Raw genomic sequence first — 19,144 nt, 5'->3', positions numbered from 1 at the left:
CCTTGTATGTTCTGCATCTGCACAACATCACCTGTTAGGGGTGTAAAATGGCATAGGTGGAGACTTTTTCTCTCTTTTAAACCTCCATCCCCATGGTGGTGGTGGGGAGGCAGGATTTTAGAGAGGAAATAGTTGAGTTAATCCTCTCTCTCCTCCAGATGCACAGTGCCCCCGCCCACACACTTACACAAGCTACACGCGATGCAATAAGTGTAAAGTGTAATTTGGCTTTTAGAGTAGGAATTTGAAGCAAGACATTGTATGAGAGCGGTGAATGATCTTGGCAAGCGAGTTTTGAATTAGAATGAAAGGGAGAGGAGGGAAGACCAGTTCAGACATCAGAAACTCAGGTCGTTCTTTTCCTTGATAATTCTAATGAATGTCTGAATCAATCTTTACTTGGAGCCAGGAAGACAGAATCGAGTGATCAGCATCCCATAACTACTCATAAAGTAAAAATAAATAACTGGGGAAAGAACTAAGGAACTGGGAATAATTCTTATTCCCTATATCACACATAGATGCTCACATAAGGTTTTGTTTTTCTAGGCCTTATTAATGTCTGGATCATTCTGCTGGAAGAGTTGACAACTGCCATATCCAACTGTCCCCGTCAGCACCAGCCTCCCACCCTGGATTTGCTCTTTGAACTACTGAGGGATGTTACCAAAACACCTGGTAACTGACTGAATTTATTCCTGCCTCTGCCCAGGAAGTCCTGCAATTCTCTTTGGTAGCTTGATTAAAAGTTGAACCAATATGAAACAGCAGCACTGATCAGCTTCTATCCTATATGATAGCAAACTCTGCCTCATGTAGTAAAAATGGCACCATCCACATGGAAAAGGGAGGTTATTGCAGGGTTGGAGGTACCCCAAGGTTTGCAGATATACAAAATCTTTAGGAGGGAACCCTAAGGGGGAGAAGACCCACCACCACCAAAAAACAGGTCAGTGAGACTGAGTATGGAATGTTGCTGGAGGGAGACAGAAAACTGATGGAGGAAGAGAATGGAATGGAGCATCCTGGAAAGAGGGCATGGCTAGCTGGCTGGAACCCTGAAAAGAAGCACTCCGTAGTGCAACATTTTGTTGCAGGTCCCACTTGTCACTTTTGTAATAACTATTCCAGAGACTCAGGTAGAGAATATTGAATGTCAAACTACAATATACACCTAACTTAGGGCTGTTTCCCACAGGCATGTTTAATGAATCACTTAATGCCTGCAGTGCCAGCTGATAACTTAGATGAGTAAAAAGAAAAAAGCACTCACAGATCCAACACCACAGATACCACTTCCATATCTCCCCAAACACAATTACTTTTTAAAGCTGATTGAGTAAGTTGGCATTGTTAATCTTTTAGAATATTTGATTTATCATAAGCTTTGTCAATCACAGAGGTAGATGGGATGTAAAATCATTAATAAAGCTTTTCAGTGGAATCAGCTCAAACTTTCAACTGTGAATTAGTGAAGTTTTTCAGACAGGGGAAATCGCATTTCCTTACCATTGCTCTGCTTCCTGCTTTTCTTCCATATTTGAAAAGTGTTGAATTACACAGGAAGAGAGCAGCCATTTAAAACCTCCCAGCCCATGTAATTCAATGGGACAGCACCCTCTAGTGGGTGTTTTATAGCACAACCTGAACTCCACATGACAAGAAATCCTAACATATTTCAGAAGAATTGGGTTTTCCAAGGTTTATTTTTAAATGGATTAGCTCAGGAAAAGAGTGGGAGATGCACAGAAAGCTCACAACATCATAAAAATGACTCAAGAACTTCCATGAGTGGCCAGTCACGAGCATGCTATAAATTGCTCGTTTAGAGTAGCCCACTGAATAGCTGAATGATGATCACTGCAAGCCAAGTCTGTTGTCAATAAAGGACCTAGGGGAAGGGCCATGGCTCAGTGGTAGAGCACATGTTTTGCAAGCAGAAGTTCCCAGGTTCAATCCTCAGCTTCTCCAGATAGGGCTAGGAAAGAATCTTGTCTGAAACCCTGGTGAGCTGCTGCCAGTCAGTGTTGACAATACTGGGCTGGATGGACCAGTGGTCTGATTCACTATAAAGCAGTTTCTTATGTCCTTGTGCTCCTAAAAGACTGCTTCTCTGATTGTGTTCACTAAATATGGGTGTACTCATGTTTATCTCAAATAAATATGTCTAAATATTGGTTCTCGCATTACACTTGCAGGTGTTATGAATGTATGTATTCTCATGTCTTTTAGGAAAAAATAATTAGAGATTGCCATTAAATTACTGATATGCAATAACTGGAGCTAGGTATGCAAAGGACAGGGGAAATTGCTCAGTACAGTGAGTGAAACTCTTCTTATCTGTTTCATTCCTCAGTCATTCCAGAAGAAAGAAATCAACTGAGTGTATATAGAGGAGATAATGCCCTGAGTTAGGACATGAGTTAGCCTGAGCATGTAAGTCAAAAATCCTTTAACCTGCTTCTGTTTTTATCCTCTAGGCCCTGGATTTGGTATTTATGCGGTTGTACACCTTCTGCTCCCCACCATGTCAATTTGGCTTCATCGCAGCCACAGTGATCATTCTTACTGGGATGTGGCATCTGCTAATTTCAAGCATGCTATTGGCCTTTCTTGTGAACTAGTAGTGGAGCACATTCAAAGTTTTATACATTCAGGTGAGAACAGCAATTCTCAGTAGGTAAACTTACTATTTTTAAAAAAAATATGGCTCTTGGAGCTTACTGTTACATCCTTATCAAGACCTTTTTAACACAGATTCGTTACCATCAGAGTGGGAAGAGGTCTGTGTTAGAATAAAAAGAGGTGTGATGTTGTATATGTGCACTGTATAGCAGGGATAGAGAGTTACCCTAAGTTATGGGGCCGAATTGCCCCCACCGGACCCTCTGCAGGCCAGATAACATCATGACCCATTTTGTTGAACTCAGTGCTGAAGAGGGCATGGAACTCTTTTAGCATGGAGAAAAGGATTTGAGAGAACAACTGAGGCTCTGGCTGAGACCTCCTTTGCACACCTTTTCCTCATCCCCATCAGGTGTGTGAAGAGTCATGCAAAGGAAGACTCACCAGGGATGTTAAGCCTGCAGGCCAGAGTTTCCCCCATCCCTGTTGTATATGCTGCTGTAGTTATATATTTGAAGTTGCTTTGTATATGTTGATGTATTTCTCCAGACTTATAGAAAGTGGAAACACGTGTTTCATTGGTTTATATTAGGATTTCAAAAATAGAAATGGAATTAGATTCAAGAATTAGTTTTATTGCTTCCAAAATGTCAGCAATATTCTCTATATCCTGGCATCCATACCCCAAGTCAGTTACATATATGGTACACAACACCATGAATATCTGCATGGCAAGGAATACATTTACTAGAGCACAGCTAAAGAATCGTTGGAACTGAACATACCAAACATCACAGCATCATAGAACTGTAAAATTGGAATGGATCTGAACATTACCTGGCATTTGCCCACTGCTTGATCTTGGACAAGACATTTTTCTTGTCTAGGGTATTTGCATCATCACAGCTTCTAGTTGGGGCACAGGGAAACGCCAAGAGTGCCTTCCCTGTGCCAATGGTGCCTTCAGCAAAATGAACAGGTTTCATTTAAAAACCAAACCTCAAAGCCCTAAACGGTTTGGGGCCAGGTTATCTGAAGGGAACACCTCCTCCCTTATGTGCCTGTCTGGACTTTAAGATCATCCACAGGGGCCCTTCTCCGTGAGCCCCTGCCAAAGGAAGTGAGGCAGGTGGCTACTAGGAGGAGGGCTTTCTCTACTGTGGCACCCCGGCTGTGGAATGAGCTCCCCAGAGAGGTTCGCTTGGCGCCTACAGTGTACTCCTTCCATCGCCAGCTGAAGACCTTTTTATTTTCTCAGTATTTTATCACTGAATTTAACCTAAATTTAAACTTTGCTGTTTTAATTCCCTATTTTAACCTATATCAGTTTTTGCTGTGTGGTTTTATCCTGTTTGTGCTTTTTATATTGTATATTGTATTTGTGTTTTTAGATTGTTGGTTGTTTTTATGCTCTTCATGATTTTAATTTTTGTGAACTGCCCAGAGAGCTTCGGCTATTGGGCGGTATAAAAATGTAATAAATAAATAAATAAATGGTTCAGGTATCACAAATTGTTCCTCTGTAACACCCAAACTAATACAAAGCCTCTGGTGTTATCCTTGTTTCTGTTTTAGATATTGGCTATGAGAATATGATCAACACAATGCTCAAAGACCTCTTCAAGTTACTGGTAGCTTGTGTGGCAGAACCCACAGAAACTATCTCTAGAGTTGGGTGCTCATGTATCAGGTAACATTGATTTCCTTTCTATATTTGTTCAATTAAAACAATGAAGTAAGTCAACGCCTGCATTTGGTTTTCATGTAACACGTTGATTAGACACAACATAAATATGAGGAAGTTTAAAAATTCCTGTAGCTAAAAGAACGTCTCTCTACTGGCTTCTCCAGAACAATGATGAAAATAAGTCTGTGCAAACAGAGAATGGAGACAGTGACAGCATGATTCTGTTCAACAAGTCTGTTGCTAAGCTGGGACTTCAGTTTGGAAGTGGATTCAGACATTACTGCATGACCTCCTGCTTACTTGGAACTTATTTGTGCGTCCATCCATGGCAGGAGATGCATGAGCTCCCTTTTCGGACGTTACATGGGAAGTGCAAAGAAGAGCATGTTCAAATCCTGTCCCGAGCTGCCTTGGTCTACACATTATGCTACAAATGTTAATTTTTGTGAACCGCCCAAAGAGCTCCGGCTATTGGGGGGTATAGAAATGTAATAAATAAATAAATAAATAAATAAATATCTCTGTTAGGCCCCATTTGGCTCTTCATAGCTCTACACTAATAAGAAAAACTGTTTTGCCCTTTGCGTTGATTCTGTTTTGGCAATCCTGTTGTAAAATGCTGTTGGAAGTGCTTCATGGGTGTGGATATGCTTCATGGTCTTCCTTCCTTCCTTCTCTTCAGATATGTGCTCGTGACTGCTGGCCCTGTTTTTACAGAGGAAATGTGGAGGTTGGCATGCTGCGCGCTACAGGATGCCTTCTCAGCTACTCTTGAGCCAGTGAAGGTATGATGGAAGAATATTGGCTTCCCACTGACTATGTATTGTTTGCCCTGGAGGAGATAAGCTCCAGAGAGGGTTCACTCCCAGTTGGTGAAGAGCCCGTGAGAGCTTTCTCCCCCACTGGTATAGGCTGGCATGTTTCTGGTGCCAACTCCTCTACTTCAGATTCTGGTTGATCACCTGAAACATCTTCTTCCAACCCAGGGGGAGCAGGGCTAGACATGACAGCTACAAGCATCTCTGCCAACCACTACTAATCTTTTCGTAGATGGGTTGCTCTTATCCATATTCATTTATATAGGACAGTGATCACCCTGAGAGTGTTTGCATGGCAGCATTGTTCATTTGAACCAGTGCCTTCCCATGGCTGGTGCCCAAGCAGACATCAAGGCTTCTGCGATAGTAACATCTTGGGGAAATGGCACTGGCCGGATCTACACTACTGCTTTAAAGCACTTTATAACAGTTTTATAGCACTTTAAAGCAGTTAAAGTGCTTTATAACTGTTATAAAGCGCTTTAAAGCAGTAGTGTAGATCCTGCCACTGCCATCACAGAACTTTAGTGACCAGCATTCACTACCCATTTGTGTGAATCAGTACCTCTGCATGAGTTCAGCCAGGAGTCGGATGGTGGCGCCACACATTCCCAAAGTAATCAGATGGTGCTGCAACCCATTAATGAACCACCCCAGAGTCACTTAAAGAAGAATGGTCTATTTTCCTGGCTTTGATAAGCCAAAACCAGTTCTATGGAGTACATTGCCTATGCGAAATTCATTTGTCATAGTTTTCAGCACCAACAGGGAACTATTTCAAGCAATTCCAGCTGCCAGTACAGAAATACATTATTTTTAAAAAAATAAAGTGGAAGGGATAGGACACCATGGCAGGCACCACAAAAGGTGTCCAGGGGCATATTGGCACCTATGGGCACCATGTTGCCTACCCCTGTCATAGATTGTGCATAGGAACCTAGAAAGCTGCCTTATACTGAATCATCCAACAACCATTGGTCCATCTAGCCCAGTGCTGTCAGCACTGACCGGCAGGGTTTCAGCCAGGATTTTTTTTCTTGCCCTACCTGGAGATTCCAGGGATTGAAGCTGGGAGCCTCTCCATGCAAAGCAGGTGATCTACCACTGAGCTACGGTCCCCCGAGCCACGCAGAAGATCATAGCACTGCCTCCACCTTAATGAATGATTGTAGCAAGAGTCAGAAATGGGTTAAATACACTAGTGAGAGCAGCTCCTAACAAAAATGAAAGGACCTGACATAAATGCATCATGTTAACAAATGGAGTGAAGTGGGAGAGAGACTGACTGACTGTCAGTGTAATATTACAGAGCAGAATGTTCTTCTTCTTTTAATCAGCCCCTTTGGCTGCTTAGTATACAATAAACATCTGATATTGTGTTTCTCTGTAGAATCTGTTGGGCTATTTCCACAGTGGTTCTGAGAACTTCAGCAGTGATGCCTGTGAGGTGAAAGTGGCAGCCCCTTCCCTCTCACCTAGTGCCGAAGCCGAGTATTGGAGAATACGGGCCATGGCCCAACAGGTAAATGACCTTGACCCACGTAGTGGACAGATGCAGTCTAGTGAAATCAGTGGGCTTCAAAATGCTTAACTTTGAGTGGATTGTGCCACATAGCATTTTGTTTTACAAATGCCTCCCAGTGAGATCTGTTAACTATGTAAGCTCTCTTGATCCAGATCTACACCAAGCAAGGTATAACACTTTGAAAGCAGTTTGAAAATGGTATATGGAACATGGCCCGGGACCCAACAGTTGTCAATACCATTATAAACCGTCATAAAGCAGAAGTGTAGATCCTGCTTCAGTTTGCTGTTGTTTTTGGTTTTACGTTACGGAACATAGAGCATTTTTGTTTTTAGAGAGGTTGGTAATGATACCCCAAATTATCTAAATAAAGGTTAGACCATGTGCAACTCCCTACAGCTCAAGTTGGGGCAACAGGGCAGAGTGGGCTGAATAATAATAATAATAATAATAATAATAATAATAATAAGGCTAGAGACTGGACTTGGGACATTACATGTGCAATTTACCTGCTCTTCTGCTGGGGCCTGAATCAGCCCTGGGCTTCAGCAGGTTGCTATGCTTTGTTCTGCAGGTGTTCATGTTAGACACCCAGTGTTCCCCCAAGACACCAAACAACAAGGAAGGATTTGAACACGCTCAGTCCTGTGTGCTTATCATTGAGTTGCCTCCTGACAAGAAGCCCAATGGCCATACGCAGAAAAGGTAAGGCAATTTCCCCTCCTAAGTCTAAAGGGGGGGGGGGCAAAACGAGGCATGCAAGAAACGAAGGGCCCATGCGCAGCAATATCTTTGGCTGGATAAAATTGTTTCTTGTAATGAAGTACGAAAGGCAATCTACACTGACGCCAAGTGTGAATATAATAAATCCATTACTTTGCAAAGGGGTGGGGGTGGGGGTGGGGGTGAGGGAATTGCATGACACTTTTGATTTCACTGTGCCATTCTAGTCCTTCCTTAGCACTCCCAAAGTGACCTTGGTCTCCATAGCATGCATGAGACGCAGGACAGTGTTGAAGATCCCAGACCTGCCTCTGTAATGCTGGATCTGAATTACCCACAGGATTTGGGGAGAGGGTGGCAGTAAAACGGGTAGGTTAGCAGATGCCCATGAGCAGTTATTGCAAAAAGCCACCAACTGTTAAAGCATTAATCCTATATTTATCGTAAACATTTTGTAGAAACAGCGAGCTAATTCTAGGCATATAAGAATTGCCTTGCAGTTCATCTCGTCCGGCGCCCTTTCTTTCCGGATGCTTTGCCAGATAATGATCATGGCCAACCCCTGGTGCTTCTTTCTCTGGTAATCAGTTCCATTTAGCTACCATAGAGAGTAGCTGTTGTCTGGGCCAAAAACAGACATTACTTTAAAATCCATTTCTAGCAGCAACATCTTTTTTCATGTTTATTCTAGATTAGGCACAGGGAGCTCAATCCAGTATTAGGACCTGGCTCAGGGGGTAGGGGTGCTTTTAAGATCTGAATCAGGGTCTCTGTGCTTACTCTAGAGTAAAAATGTGGGGGACATAGATGCTAAATACAGATCTGAAGTAATGTCTTCTTGGGCTTTTAGAATGGACAGGAAAAGGATAGGGGCAAAGGCAAAACTTTCAGTCTTTTCTTCAGCTGTACAAATTATTTCTCCCCCACCCTTACAACGGGTTTGTACTGATCGTGGCCTTTTCTGGTGGTGCTTCAGAGTTGCTCTTCCTTGCCCACTCTCCCTTTCCCCCTTCCTGGTAGATAATTTCCAAGCAGCAACACAAGTGTATGGCGTTGCCTATGCTGCGCGTTGTGTGGGAGGTGTTCTCTTCCACGCCTGTTTTGCTATTGCAGTTACGTGGGTTGAGCAGCCACTGCTTAGGCTGAGTGCTTGGACAGAGCAAATAGCCTTCATACTGTCCCCTGTTTGCCTACACGCCACATCTATCTGGGTATTAGACATAAACCATGTGCAAAAGCGACTTGCACTCTCTAATTTATTTGAGCAGGGCTACGGCTGCTTCATAAGACTTGCTGCAACAATGGCTTTGCTTGCCTGCTTGTTTCTTTTAGCCTGTCTTGCATGTGCAAATGGATAACTGCCCAATTTTTGTTTTGACTTAGTGAAATTTCTCTCTTTCTATCTGATTTTTTTAATTTATTTTTAATGCTGCCATCAATACACAGGAAGCTTGGGTAAGGGAACATTTATTTTCCTTCCATGCAGTTTCATGCCAAGGGCAAAGTAAAGTACTTTCTTGACTGGCATTTTGTTTATATAGACCTATACACGCTTCCAGAGAAAAGATCTTCTTAGCTAGGCAGTAGGAAGAATAAAATAGTCACCAACTGCCTCGTTGAAAAGGTCACCGCTTTTTCACAATTCCCACAGGAGTGGGAAGTGCAGCTGCAGCTCCTTGACGCATGGTGACTTCTGTCAGAAATGTTTTGAAATGGAAGCCTCACAAGACAGTTCCCATGTATACCTCCCCTTCCTCCCCACAGTGTTGTGGGAGAGCACTAACTATGCCATGGTGGAATATTTGCTGGCCTTGGACGCCCAGGCAAAATATTCTCACGCACAATGCTGGTGTTCTTGGATTCCTCACTGTATGACTTGCATGCCCTCCGAGAGGGAAACGCCACCCCATAGCCACTTTGACTCACCCCACCCAGCTGAAACATGCATGTAGTTGGGCATGTCACTTTGGCCGGTCCTCAGCTGACGTCTAGGATTTCTGCAGAGAGTCCAAGCTTTGATGAGGCTCATCAAAGGAATGCCGGAGTGCGGCCGCTAGGGAGTGCCAAAGCACAACAGAAGGAGCACATTCACTCAAGAAGACCGCATGCAGAGAAAAAAAAGTGAGGGCGAGAAATGGAAAGGCGGGGGCGGGAGAGAAGCAAACACAGGCAGAACACAACTTGCCTTTTCTGTGAGGCTGATTGAAAGTAATAATACATTGGGTAAGAGGGAAGAGCAAATAGATCGTCTTGTTTGCATTCTGAAAGAAGAACTTCTCAGCTTGTAAGGCTGCGATTTTGCGCATGGATAGTCAGAAGAAAGTCCCCTTGAATTCATTGGGTCTTACTCCCTGGTACTTGGGTATCAGACCACAACCCAGTCTTTATCTCATATCAGCATTGTCTTCATCTACAAAAAGATTAACATAGTGTCCTGAGCTTCGATTGTCCCAGATCCATAACCTTGTTCATAGAAGCTGGGATTAAGCAGGCCATATCTTGATGGATATCTGCATTTATGCTTTACATGCATACTTTGGGGGTGCTCCCACATAGCACCCCCCAAACTGTTGTTTAAAGCCCCCAATTTCAAATATAGTTTTTATTGAACATTATTTTGCTGTAGTGATAATTGATCCACAATGCAAGTGGTTTGAGGGTTTTCCATGTCAGCTGTTTAGAGGGGACAATTAAAGGTAAAATTGCCTTTGAGTGCGCGCCACTTTCTCTTTGAAAAACTCATGTTCTAAGTTTCCATTTAAACATGGAAAGGTGGGATACAAATGTAATAGATACATTTTATCATGGGGATTTAAATGACACTTTGAAGTTTTGGCAGAATTCGGATGAGAAAACTCTGAGGGGAAAAGTTGTAATTGTAGCCAATATAAGCTTAGACCAGCCTCCAGATGGTGGCCTTCAGATCTGTTGGACTATAACCTCCATCATCCCATCCAATGGTCATGTTGACTGGGGATGATGGGAGATGTAGCCCAACACATCTGGAGGGCACTGGCTTGGGAAAGGCTGGTTTAGAGATGACATTTTGAGGGGAAATTCACAAGAACACTTAGAGTTTCTTGTTTGCCACCTGGAGGATATAAACCTGATTGGGCAATTCAAGAAGTATTAGTCGCGTCTTAAATCTCCATTTTTTGCTCTCCCTTTGGGCTGTTTAAAGCATCCCTTTCAGAACAATCGTCGTAAGCCTGCTGTCCCACCAAGTCCTCCTGCAGAATTTATACGATATTTTGTTGGAAGAGTTTGTGAAGGGGCCCTTTCACTCCGAAGAGAAGGTGGTGCAACAGCTGCCCGAAACCAAGCTGGCTGGCTTCCTCAGGTACATTTCTATGCAGAATTTGGCTGTCATCTTCGACTTGCTTCTGGATTCCTACCGAACAGCCAGAGAATTTGATACGAGGACTGGGTTGAAGTGCTTGCTCAAAAAGGTATCTGGCATCGGGGGAGCCGCCAACTTGTACCGCCAGTCGGCAATGAGCTTCAACATCTACTTCCACACCTTGATCTGTGCCATTGTTACTAACCAGGAAAACATCACTGCAGAACAGGTGAAGAAAATCCTCTTTGAAGAGGACGAAAGGAGCACCGACTCATCCCAACAGTGCTCTTCAGAAGACGAAGACATTTTTGAAGAGACGGCTCAAGTAAGCCCGCCAAGGGGGAAGGAGAAGAGACAGTGGAGGGCCAGGCTGCCGTCTCTGAGTGTTCAGCCTGTCAGCAATGCAGACTGGGCTTGGTTAATCAAAAGGCTTCACAAGCTATGCATGGAACTATGTAACAACTACATTCAAATGCATCTGGATTTGGAAAATAGTGTAGACGAGCTACCGGTCTTCAGAGGAGACCCTTTCTTCATGATTCCATCCTTTCAGTCTGAAACATCCACCCCATCTACTGGAGGCCTGTCTGGGAAGGACACGCCTTCAGAAGATGACAAAAGCCAGGTGAGGGACTCGCTCACAGAGACTGTCACTCCTAAGGGGGGAAGTGGAGATATATTGCTTCTTCCCCCTTTGAGCCCCAAAACAGAGAAGAAAGACCAAGGCAGAAAAAAAGAATGGTGGGAGAGCGCTGGCAACAAAATCTACACGATAGCCACAGACAAAACCATATCAAAGCTCATGACAGAATACAAGAAGCGGAAACAGCAACATCACTTGGCCACTTTCGCCAAAGAGATGAAAGCTGACAAGAAAGGGGACCCGCTAAGCACGAGGGGGCCTGATTCCCCACTCCCACAAAGGCCACAAAATCTGGTGGATCAAGGCCAAATGAGGCATTCCTTCAGTGCAGGGCCAGAGATCCTGAGGCAAGAGAAGAGGCCGCGTTCTGGGTCGACAGTCAGCTCGCTCAATATATCTGTCCGGGATGGGGAGGCGCAAATACAGGTAAGAAAACAGGGCAAGTGAGAGACTCAAATGCAAGGAAATACACCTTTGAAATTAAGGCTGTTGCTTTCCTTGCTTGGGTTCATACAATAAGTATCAGCTTTAGAAACATCCATAAATTGTTATATTTGTGATTGCAGGGCCAGCCTTAAGTATTCAGCACCTTTTCCTTCACCTGAGCAGCCCTTTCTAACCCACCTTACAGCCTGCAGACAACCAACCATTGGTCATAACTCTTGCTCTTGGAGTCGAATATAAAATTCTAACCCACTTCAAAAATTCTATTGGAAAACCAAAATTACTCAGTGTAGCAAGCATAAACTTCCAATGAATTTTGTCGAAGGCCTTCCCAGCGTCCAAAGAAACAATGGCCGCCTGGTCCGTTCTTTATCTATTTAAAGCTATCAAATCCACAACTAGTCTCAAATTATCAGTCCCCACCATCTGTTTTTAATAAATCCCACTTGATCTGGACCAACTAATGTTGTAATGACTTGTTGCAATCTATCAGCTAAAATTGCCATTAATATTTTAATATCAACGTTTATTAGTGAAATTGGTCGATAGTTAGCACAGTTAGTGTGGTCCTTGCCAGGTTTAGGGATGGCTTAATAATATTAACATCACTTAATGATAAAGAAAGTGAACCCGCTTCAAATACATATTTGTAAACTTGATGAAGTTTTGGAGCTAGAAAAGTAGAAAAAGTTTTTCACCACTCAGTTGGAAACCTGTCTGGACCTAGGGATTTTCCATTGTTAATACTCATAATTGCTTTGATAATCTTTTTGAGTCTTATAGGAGCCATAAGATATTGCATTTGCATAGAACCTATGCAAGGGAGCTAAACATGCACAAAAAAAGTACTCATATCCTGCTCCGATATCTCGCTACCCTTACTATATAACTCTGTATAGAATCTTTTAAAAATTAAATTTATATTGGTAGGAGAAGTATGTATCATGTTATTCACATCTTTAATGGCAGAAATGACATTTCAATGTTTTTGGTGTTTAAGACGATATGCCAAAATTTCACCAGAATGTTCCCCGTTTTCCCAGTATACGTGTCTCAAACAAGTTAGGGCAAATTCCACCTGCTGAGAAAGAATATTGTTTCGCTTGCATTTAACTTTTTGTAACTCCTGGTACAGTTGTGCTGATGGTCTAACTGGGCTATAAGAGATTTCAACTTCTTATCTAAAAGCACCTGTTGCACTATTCTCTAAACATCAGTCAAACCTAGATCAGCCATATAGGACTGAAGCGTTTGTCTCACCACTGTTTGGGTCTTAAGGGTGGGTGTATTTATGTCCAAGGGAAGATCTAAGATCTCATTAAAATCCCCACCGACAATCAGACAATCATAGGTCATATCAACCAGGTGGCTAAAACATTTGTGAAACATAACAGGAGAGTCCGTGTTTGGCCCATATACATTTATCATTGAAATTATTTCATCCATATATTTCCCAACCAAGATTAGAAAGCAACTATCAGGATCGGTATACAGTGGACCACATGTAAAACAAGAAGATTTTAGAAATAGTGCAGCATCAGCATTAATTGAGAACATTGGACCACGTACGTGCATTGTTTCTAAATTCATCTTCTTATTTTACATGTTGAACTCTATTCTTCCAAAAGCTTTTTGTTTTGCTGTTGTTTGGGCCTGTTCAGACAACACACTAAGCCATGGTTAGGCCGCTAACCCTTTTGCAGCAAATGGTTAGTGAGCATGTTTAAACTGTGGTTATTTAGACACACACTAAGCCATGATGTTGAGCTCAAAATGCTTAACCACCATGGCTTAGCATGCCATCTGAACAGGGTCTTTAACTCAACACATTTCCTCACTCTCCCCTTTCTCTCTCTCTCTCTCTCTCTGCTACTTTAGGCATGGACCAACATGGTACTGACAGTTCTTAACCAGATTCAGTCCCTTCCAGACCAGATCTTCACAGCTCTCCAGCCAGCAGTGTTTCCTTGCATCAGTCAGCTGACTTGTCATGTGACTGACATTCGGGTTCGTCAGGCTTTGAGAGAATGGTTGGGAAGAGTGGGAAGAGTTTATGACATCATTGTGTAGAAAGTACTAGTTGCATTGCCAAGTAGCAACTAAACTTGAGGCACTTGAAGGCAGTGCGGTGATTGAAAAGTTATCTTTTAAATTGGTAAAGGGATGTACACCTAACTGCCATTTGCTGGTCATTATTAACTGGCAATTTCTATCACATGCTGTTAACTGCTTAAGAGCACAATCTAATTTTGCTCATGCCTACAAAAGAACATCATATGATAGTGTGCTCATGCACTGAGTGTCAACAAATAATAATGTGTATTCAATCTGAAAATGCTATTAAGTCAGGCTGATACATGAGAACTCAGCACATTTAACGTTGCATAATTTTTGTGGGTGAAAATGTTAGCCTGCAGAGAAATGAAGGTAGTATGAAATGGACACCTTCATAAAGTATGCTTGTCAGGAAACTTTCAAATTTTCAGTGTTGCCAGTCTCTAGCAAAATTTTGACCTCAGAAATCAAAAAGCTTTGCAATCAAAGTTTAGAGAATACTATGGTCACTTAGGGCGCAATCCTATGCATGTTTAGACAGAAAAAAGCCCTACAACTCCCAGCATTCTCCTGCCAGCATGGGGGATGAACCCTCAGGACTCTTTAATATAGAACCTTGCAGTACCCCCAAATGAGACAAATCATTTGCATTCACCCAAATAGATAATGAATGTATCCATAAATATAGAAAGTGGGATCAGTTTATTCTAACAATTTGTTTCCTTATAAAACAGGCAATGCAAAATGGGTCTTTCCAAATTCTAAAATTGACTACATTTTAAAACTACATAATGCATGTTTCATTGCATATCTCATACCAGGGTGGGCGTAGGTGGAAGATTCAGATTCAGTCCAGGGGCCTCGCGGGTACTTCTTGTCATCCTAGAGGTGGATGGAGTGTGTTATGACATGCTGCTGAAAGTATCCTGCTCCTGTAGCCAGCCTATGGAATAGCTTATCCAGTGTAGCATTGCTAAATGCCAGAAACTTCAAAGGTTTCTCTTCTTTGATGCCAATCCACAGGTCTTTAGGTGAGGAAAAGATAACAAATATGGCTGCTCTTTGCTTCCTGCAAAATATAAAGCAGTAAACATACTTACTTGTGCCTACTGTCTTCTCCTGTCCCAACGTTGTAGGTAAACATATATAACAAAATTGGCAACTGTCCCTGTCCCAGAATCCCCTGTTTCCAACTGCTGTAGCTCCGCCAATTTGTATTGCCTCACTTCCTCATCAAGAAGAAGGAATTTGGGATTTATGTTTGAAAGGTAGCAACTATGGAGCCACCACATTTTATCTTCACAACTATCATGTGAGGCAGGTCAAACTGAGAATGGGTAATCAGCCCAAAGTTATCCAGTGAGCTTTATGACGGAGCAGGAATCTGACCCAACAATTTCCAAATCAAATACCATCCACAAACTACACTGGTCATTTTTCGTATGCCAAGTTGTCTATCATCAAGCAGCTGAATATAAATGCTGTTAATTAGAAAATTGTCTCTCAAATATACGGGTGGCCACATCATTATTTACTTATTTGCCACAGTTATATACTGCCTTTTCTCTGCTGTACTCAAAGCAGTTCATAATTTAAAATAATGGCTTACATTTTAATGGACACGATACAAAAGAGAAAGGGGATACAAAGGTACCATATCCACAGTATGAGACAGTTCTGTTAGAGGAGGTTCCAACAGGCAGGTGATCCTAGCCATGCTGATGGCAAAGGAGTCGCTATTGCACATCAACCCCTGATGTGGCCAGGTACAATAATGGAAGCAGTTCCCAGAGGAGAGGAGCCACCTGGAAGTTGGTCCCTGAGGAGTCTATAGAGAGACCTTGTTGTGACATCTCCCTGACACAGCCAGGGTGAGTGGCTGCTGATTCAGACAGTTCTAGGAATGGAAAAGCCAAATGGTTAATGGTCCAAGCCAAGCCAATAGAGGGGGGTCATGCTATTTTAACTGCTTCTCAAACTCAACAGCTGGCTCTCATAGGTCAGCCATGTGAAAATAGCATCCAGACAGCACGTGGGCCTACACACATGTCCATCACATACCATGCGCATCACACTGATTTCTGCAATCCCTCCCCTCTGTTTTTGAGGTCACATTATTGGCAGGGCTGACCCAGCTACAGAGGCAGCCCACGCAGCGACTGGTCTGTTTTTTTTTAAGGGCGCCAGCAAAGTAGCCTGTAAGCCACAAAAGGCATCTTGGGAGTTCCTTGCAATGTCACAACAGATGCTGGGATCACAACCCTTGGATAATGTAGCTCAGCCTCTTGTGTCAGCCATTCTTATTGGTCTCGCTAACTGAGTTGAAAAGGTGCAAGAGCCTTGATCAGCCTGGTTTATGATGCATTGCAGTTTGCCTTGAAGAATAATGTTATCATGTCCCTTGCTCCTTTCACTGTTTTTGTTTGATTAACAGAAGACGATGAATGTACAAGTTCTATCAGCTGCTGGACCTTTGTGATTACCTACTGTAATTGATAGGATTCTTTGTCAAAGAAGCTGCTGCTGTGCCCTGTTTCGACTGGTTTGTTCTTTTAGGTGGTTTTCATCTTAAATATGCAGTGTTTCTATGGCTCTCTTTGTGAAGTTGGATTTTTTAGGGGAACCTTTTCAAGTGGTGCACGCCTACGTTGTTTGTTAGTGGGGTTTTATATGCAACTCTAGCTTGTCAGTATAAGCATCTATTTAAGAAAAGAATTAAGTTGACACAGATACACTACACACAGGATTTCTTCATCCATTCAACTGACTGAATGCCAAAAAAGAAAAGAAAAAGATTCCTGGATTTCAAAAGGGTGTTGGTGTTTTTTGTTTTAAGGGAGATATTAAACTTTACCTGCCACCAACTGGAACAGCCATTTTAAATCATTCCATATAGCAACTGTTGCCATATGGGTGAGTAGTTTGAATTCAGCAGCTTACCTTGCAAATCAGGATTTTTTCCCACATTACTTCAAAACTATATATATATATATACACACACACACATACTGTAAACTGTAACATGTAAGTTGGCCTCAAACTTCAAGGAATGTATGGTCAGGAAGCTGAGTTGGCCCTACCATTAGGTAGAGTGAAGCAGCCACCACAGGAAGCAGATGCAGAGGAGCATGGGGCAGCCAAAGCAACATGTGCTACACAGCCTGCCCTGTAAGCGAGCCCACTAACCTCAGGCATAGTGGAGGACACAGTCCTGCCACCAGTGTTGAAATAAAATTCAAGAGCCGGTCTAGTTGCCTTTTGTAATTGGAATGGAGGGAGGTGTAATCTTATCCTGTGCCTCAGAGAGTAAAATATTTGGGGCCAGCCCTAGCAGGGAGAGAAGAACATCACCACATTCTGAGGATCTTCGAAGGGTCATGGACCAAGCAGGTGAAGTTGAAGGGTGGAAATGGAAACTCAGTTTGATCATAAGTTTAACTTGAGAGTCACTAAAATTGGGTTAAATCCAATGGTTGTCCTACTTAGAGTAGACCCATTGAAGGAACTTAGTCATGACTAACTGAAGACCCATTCATTTCAATTGATGGACTCTAAGTAGGACTAACACTGGATTTAACCTATGCGAAGGTGAGGTGTGGAGTTTTTGGCTCATCATGAAGAACTGCCACAGCTTTATTAGATGCTGCTGCTGGAATAAATGTCACAGACTTAGAAGGCAGAAGTCTAACCACCTGTACACCACTATGTGCTTGGTAGTGTGCATATTGAGCTTCCCTCTGCTAGTAAAAGATTTCCCTTTCACTTCAGTGGAGGCTTTGAAATTTAATATGCACTGGAAGGTTCAGTTCTTCCACTGTTTTGACTGAGACAACTCTTGTGAGAACAGAGCTACATATGCAAAGCAGATTTGAAAGACATCTCTGTGTCAGTGAATTGATTTAGCTACAAAGGAGCAAAGTCACATAGCCTAGCTCATACACACACTGAACCTTTGTCTACCACCACCAAAGAGTGAGGGAGATACTGGCAGAGGACAATCAGGCACCCATGCCATGCATGACGTTACATGCACCATGGAAGCTAGAAGCTTGCACCATTTCACCATGCAAAAGCCTAATGATGATACAAACTGGGACATAGGTGGAGCATACACATTGCTAAAATCATGGGACTGTCCCCAAAAGTGGCTGCCCTCTGTCACGTTCATTCCTGTACCTCGACACATGCGGTGAACTCAACTCGTCTTGTGTCCTGGCATCCTGACTGTTTCCCTGCCAGCAGCCGCCAGAGCTTTGGGGGCAGATGTGGAGTAAGCGCTCTGAATAGAGACAGAAGGATCTAAGGGTGGAAGCTCAGCACAGGGCTGTCCTTTTGGGTGACAGCCCTATGGAAGATGGGTTGTGTTTTTGGTAATATACATATTCTGCCCATAGAAAATACTCTGTCTTAACAAAAGGGGAAAAGATGCTATACTTAAGAACTGCAGCATTGCACTTAGAGCAGCATATCTGCTTATTAAATGGCAAGGGTATCATCAAATACCTTGACCAGTTCCAACAATGGTTATTGTTGACCATAAGAGATACTACACCAAGCAAAATAAGTAAGAACCTCTTTTGTATCTATTGCAATGAAGTGAAAGCCCCTGTGAAGTGTTTGCTCTCTTATGCCAAAGATGTAACTTGTTCAAAAACAACATTGACTTGTGCTAATGACTGCCATAAGTCTTGCTCCATGTCCTTTAAAGGTATGAAAATGCAAGAATCCTGAGCACTTCAAAGGGAGCAAATACATTTGGGGGTCCGCTCCAGCCTACTTACGCTCTTAGATGTGTATGGCCTTCTGCAAATGCAGTTATCAAAGCGCTGGAGGCCTGTGATTTGAGAGGAAGTTAGTAGTAAGTAACTCCAGCGGGGAAGTTATGCAGTGGGGCACTGGATGGGGCCCTGAGTTTGTCTTTGCACACCATACAGCGTGGCCATACAAAGTCAGCTTCAGCCTATGTAGCTAGGAATTCTTGTCATCAAACTGTCATAAGGCTCCTGCCCTCTCTTTCCCTGTGATCTTAAATTAAAAAATGACTTTCCCCATCCTGCTTCCCTTCTTTTTGTGAAAAATATTTGTTTAGTTTTTCCTGTGTCAGTGTTCAATGATTTATTGTAAGCCAGTTTGCGAAATGTATTTTGTGTATAGTTTGTTGAAAGGGAATTCTTAAAGGAAGATATTTTAAAACAAATTATAACTATTTATGTTGCTCGTGTTGTAGAATAAAGTAAATGCAAAATTAAATCACTTGCAGGTGGTGGTGGTTGTTTTAGGATAC

At 42.6% G+C, this 19,144-nt stretch overlaps 1 protein-coding gene across 1 annotated transcript in view; it reads left to right on the top strand.

Annotated features, from left to right (window-relative positions):
- Window positions 1–14,216, top strand: part of ARFGEF3 (ARFGEF family member 3) — a 74,921-nt gene extending 60,705 nt beyond the window's left edge. The window contains exons 27-34 of the mRNA XM_063124610.1: window positions 550–678; window positions 2,481–2,657; window positions 4,201–4,315; window positions 4,995–5,097; window positions 6,521–6,652; window positions 7,230–7,360; window positions 10,560–11,787; window positions 13,684–14,216. Coding sequence (XP_062980680.1) covers window positions 550–678; window positions 2,481–2,657; window positions 4,201–4,315; window positions 4,995–5,097; window positions 6,521–6,652; window positions 7,230–7,360; window positions 10,560–11,787; window positions 13,684–13,875 — 2,207 coding nt within the window. The 3' untranslated portion in view covers window positions 13,876–14,216. The remainder of the gene's footprint in view (window positions 1–549; window positions 679–2,480; window positions 2,658–4,200; window positions 4,316–4,994; window positions 5,098–6,520; window positions 6,653–7,229; window positions 7,361–10,559; window positions 11,788–13,683) is intronic.
- The last annotated feature ends 4,928 nt before the right edge of the window (window positions 14,217–19,144 follow it).

The sequence above is a fragment of the Elgaria multicarinata genome, chromosome 4 (assembly GCF_023053635.1).
Source record: "Elgaria multicarinata webbii isolate HBS135686 ecotype San Diego chromosome 4, rElgMul1.1.pri, whole genome shotgun sequence".
Classification (NCBI taxonomy): domain Eukaryota; kingdom Metazoa; phylum Chordata; class Lepidosauria; order Squamata; family Anguidae; genus Elgaria; species Elgaria multicarinata.
Note: the sequence above shows the minus strand (reverse complement) of the source record. Positions and strands in the feature narration are given on the sequence as shown.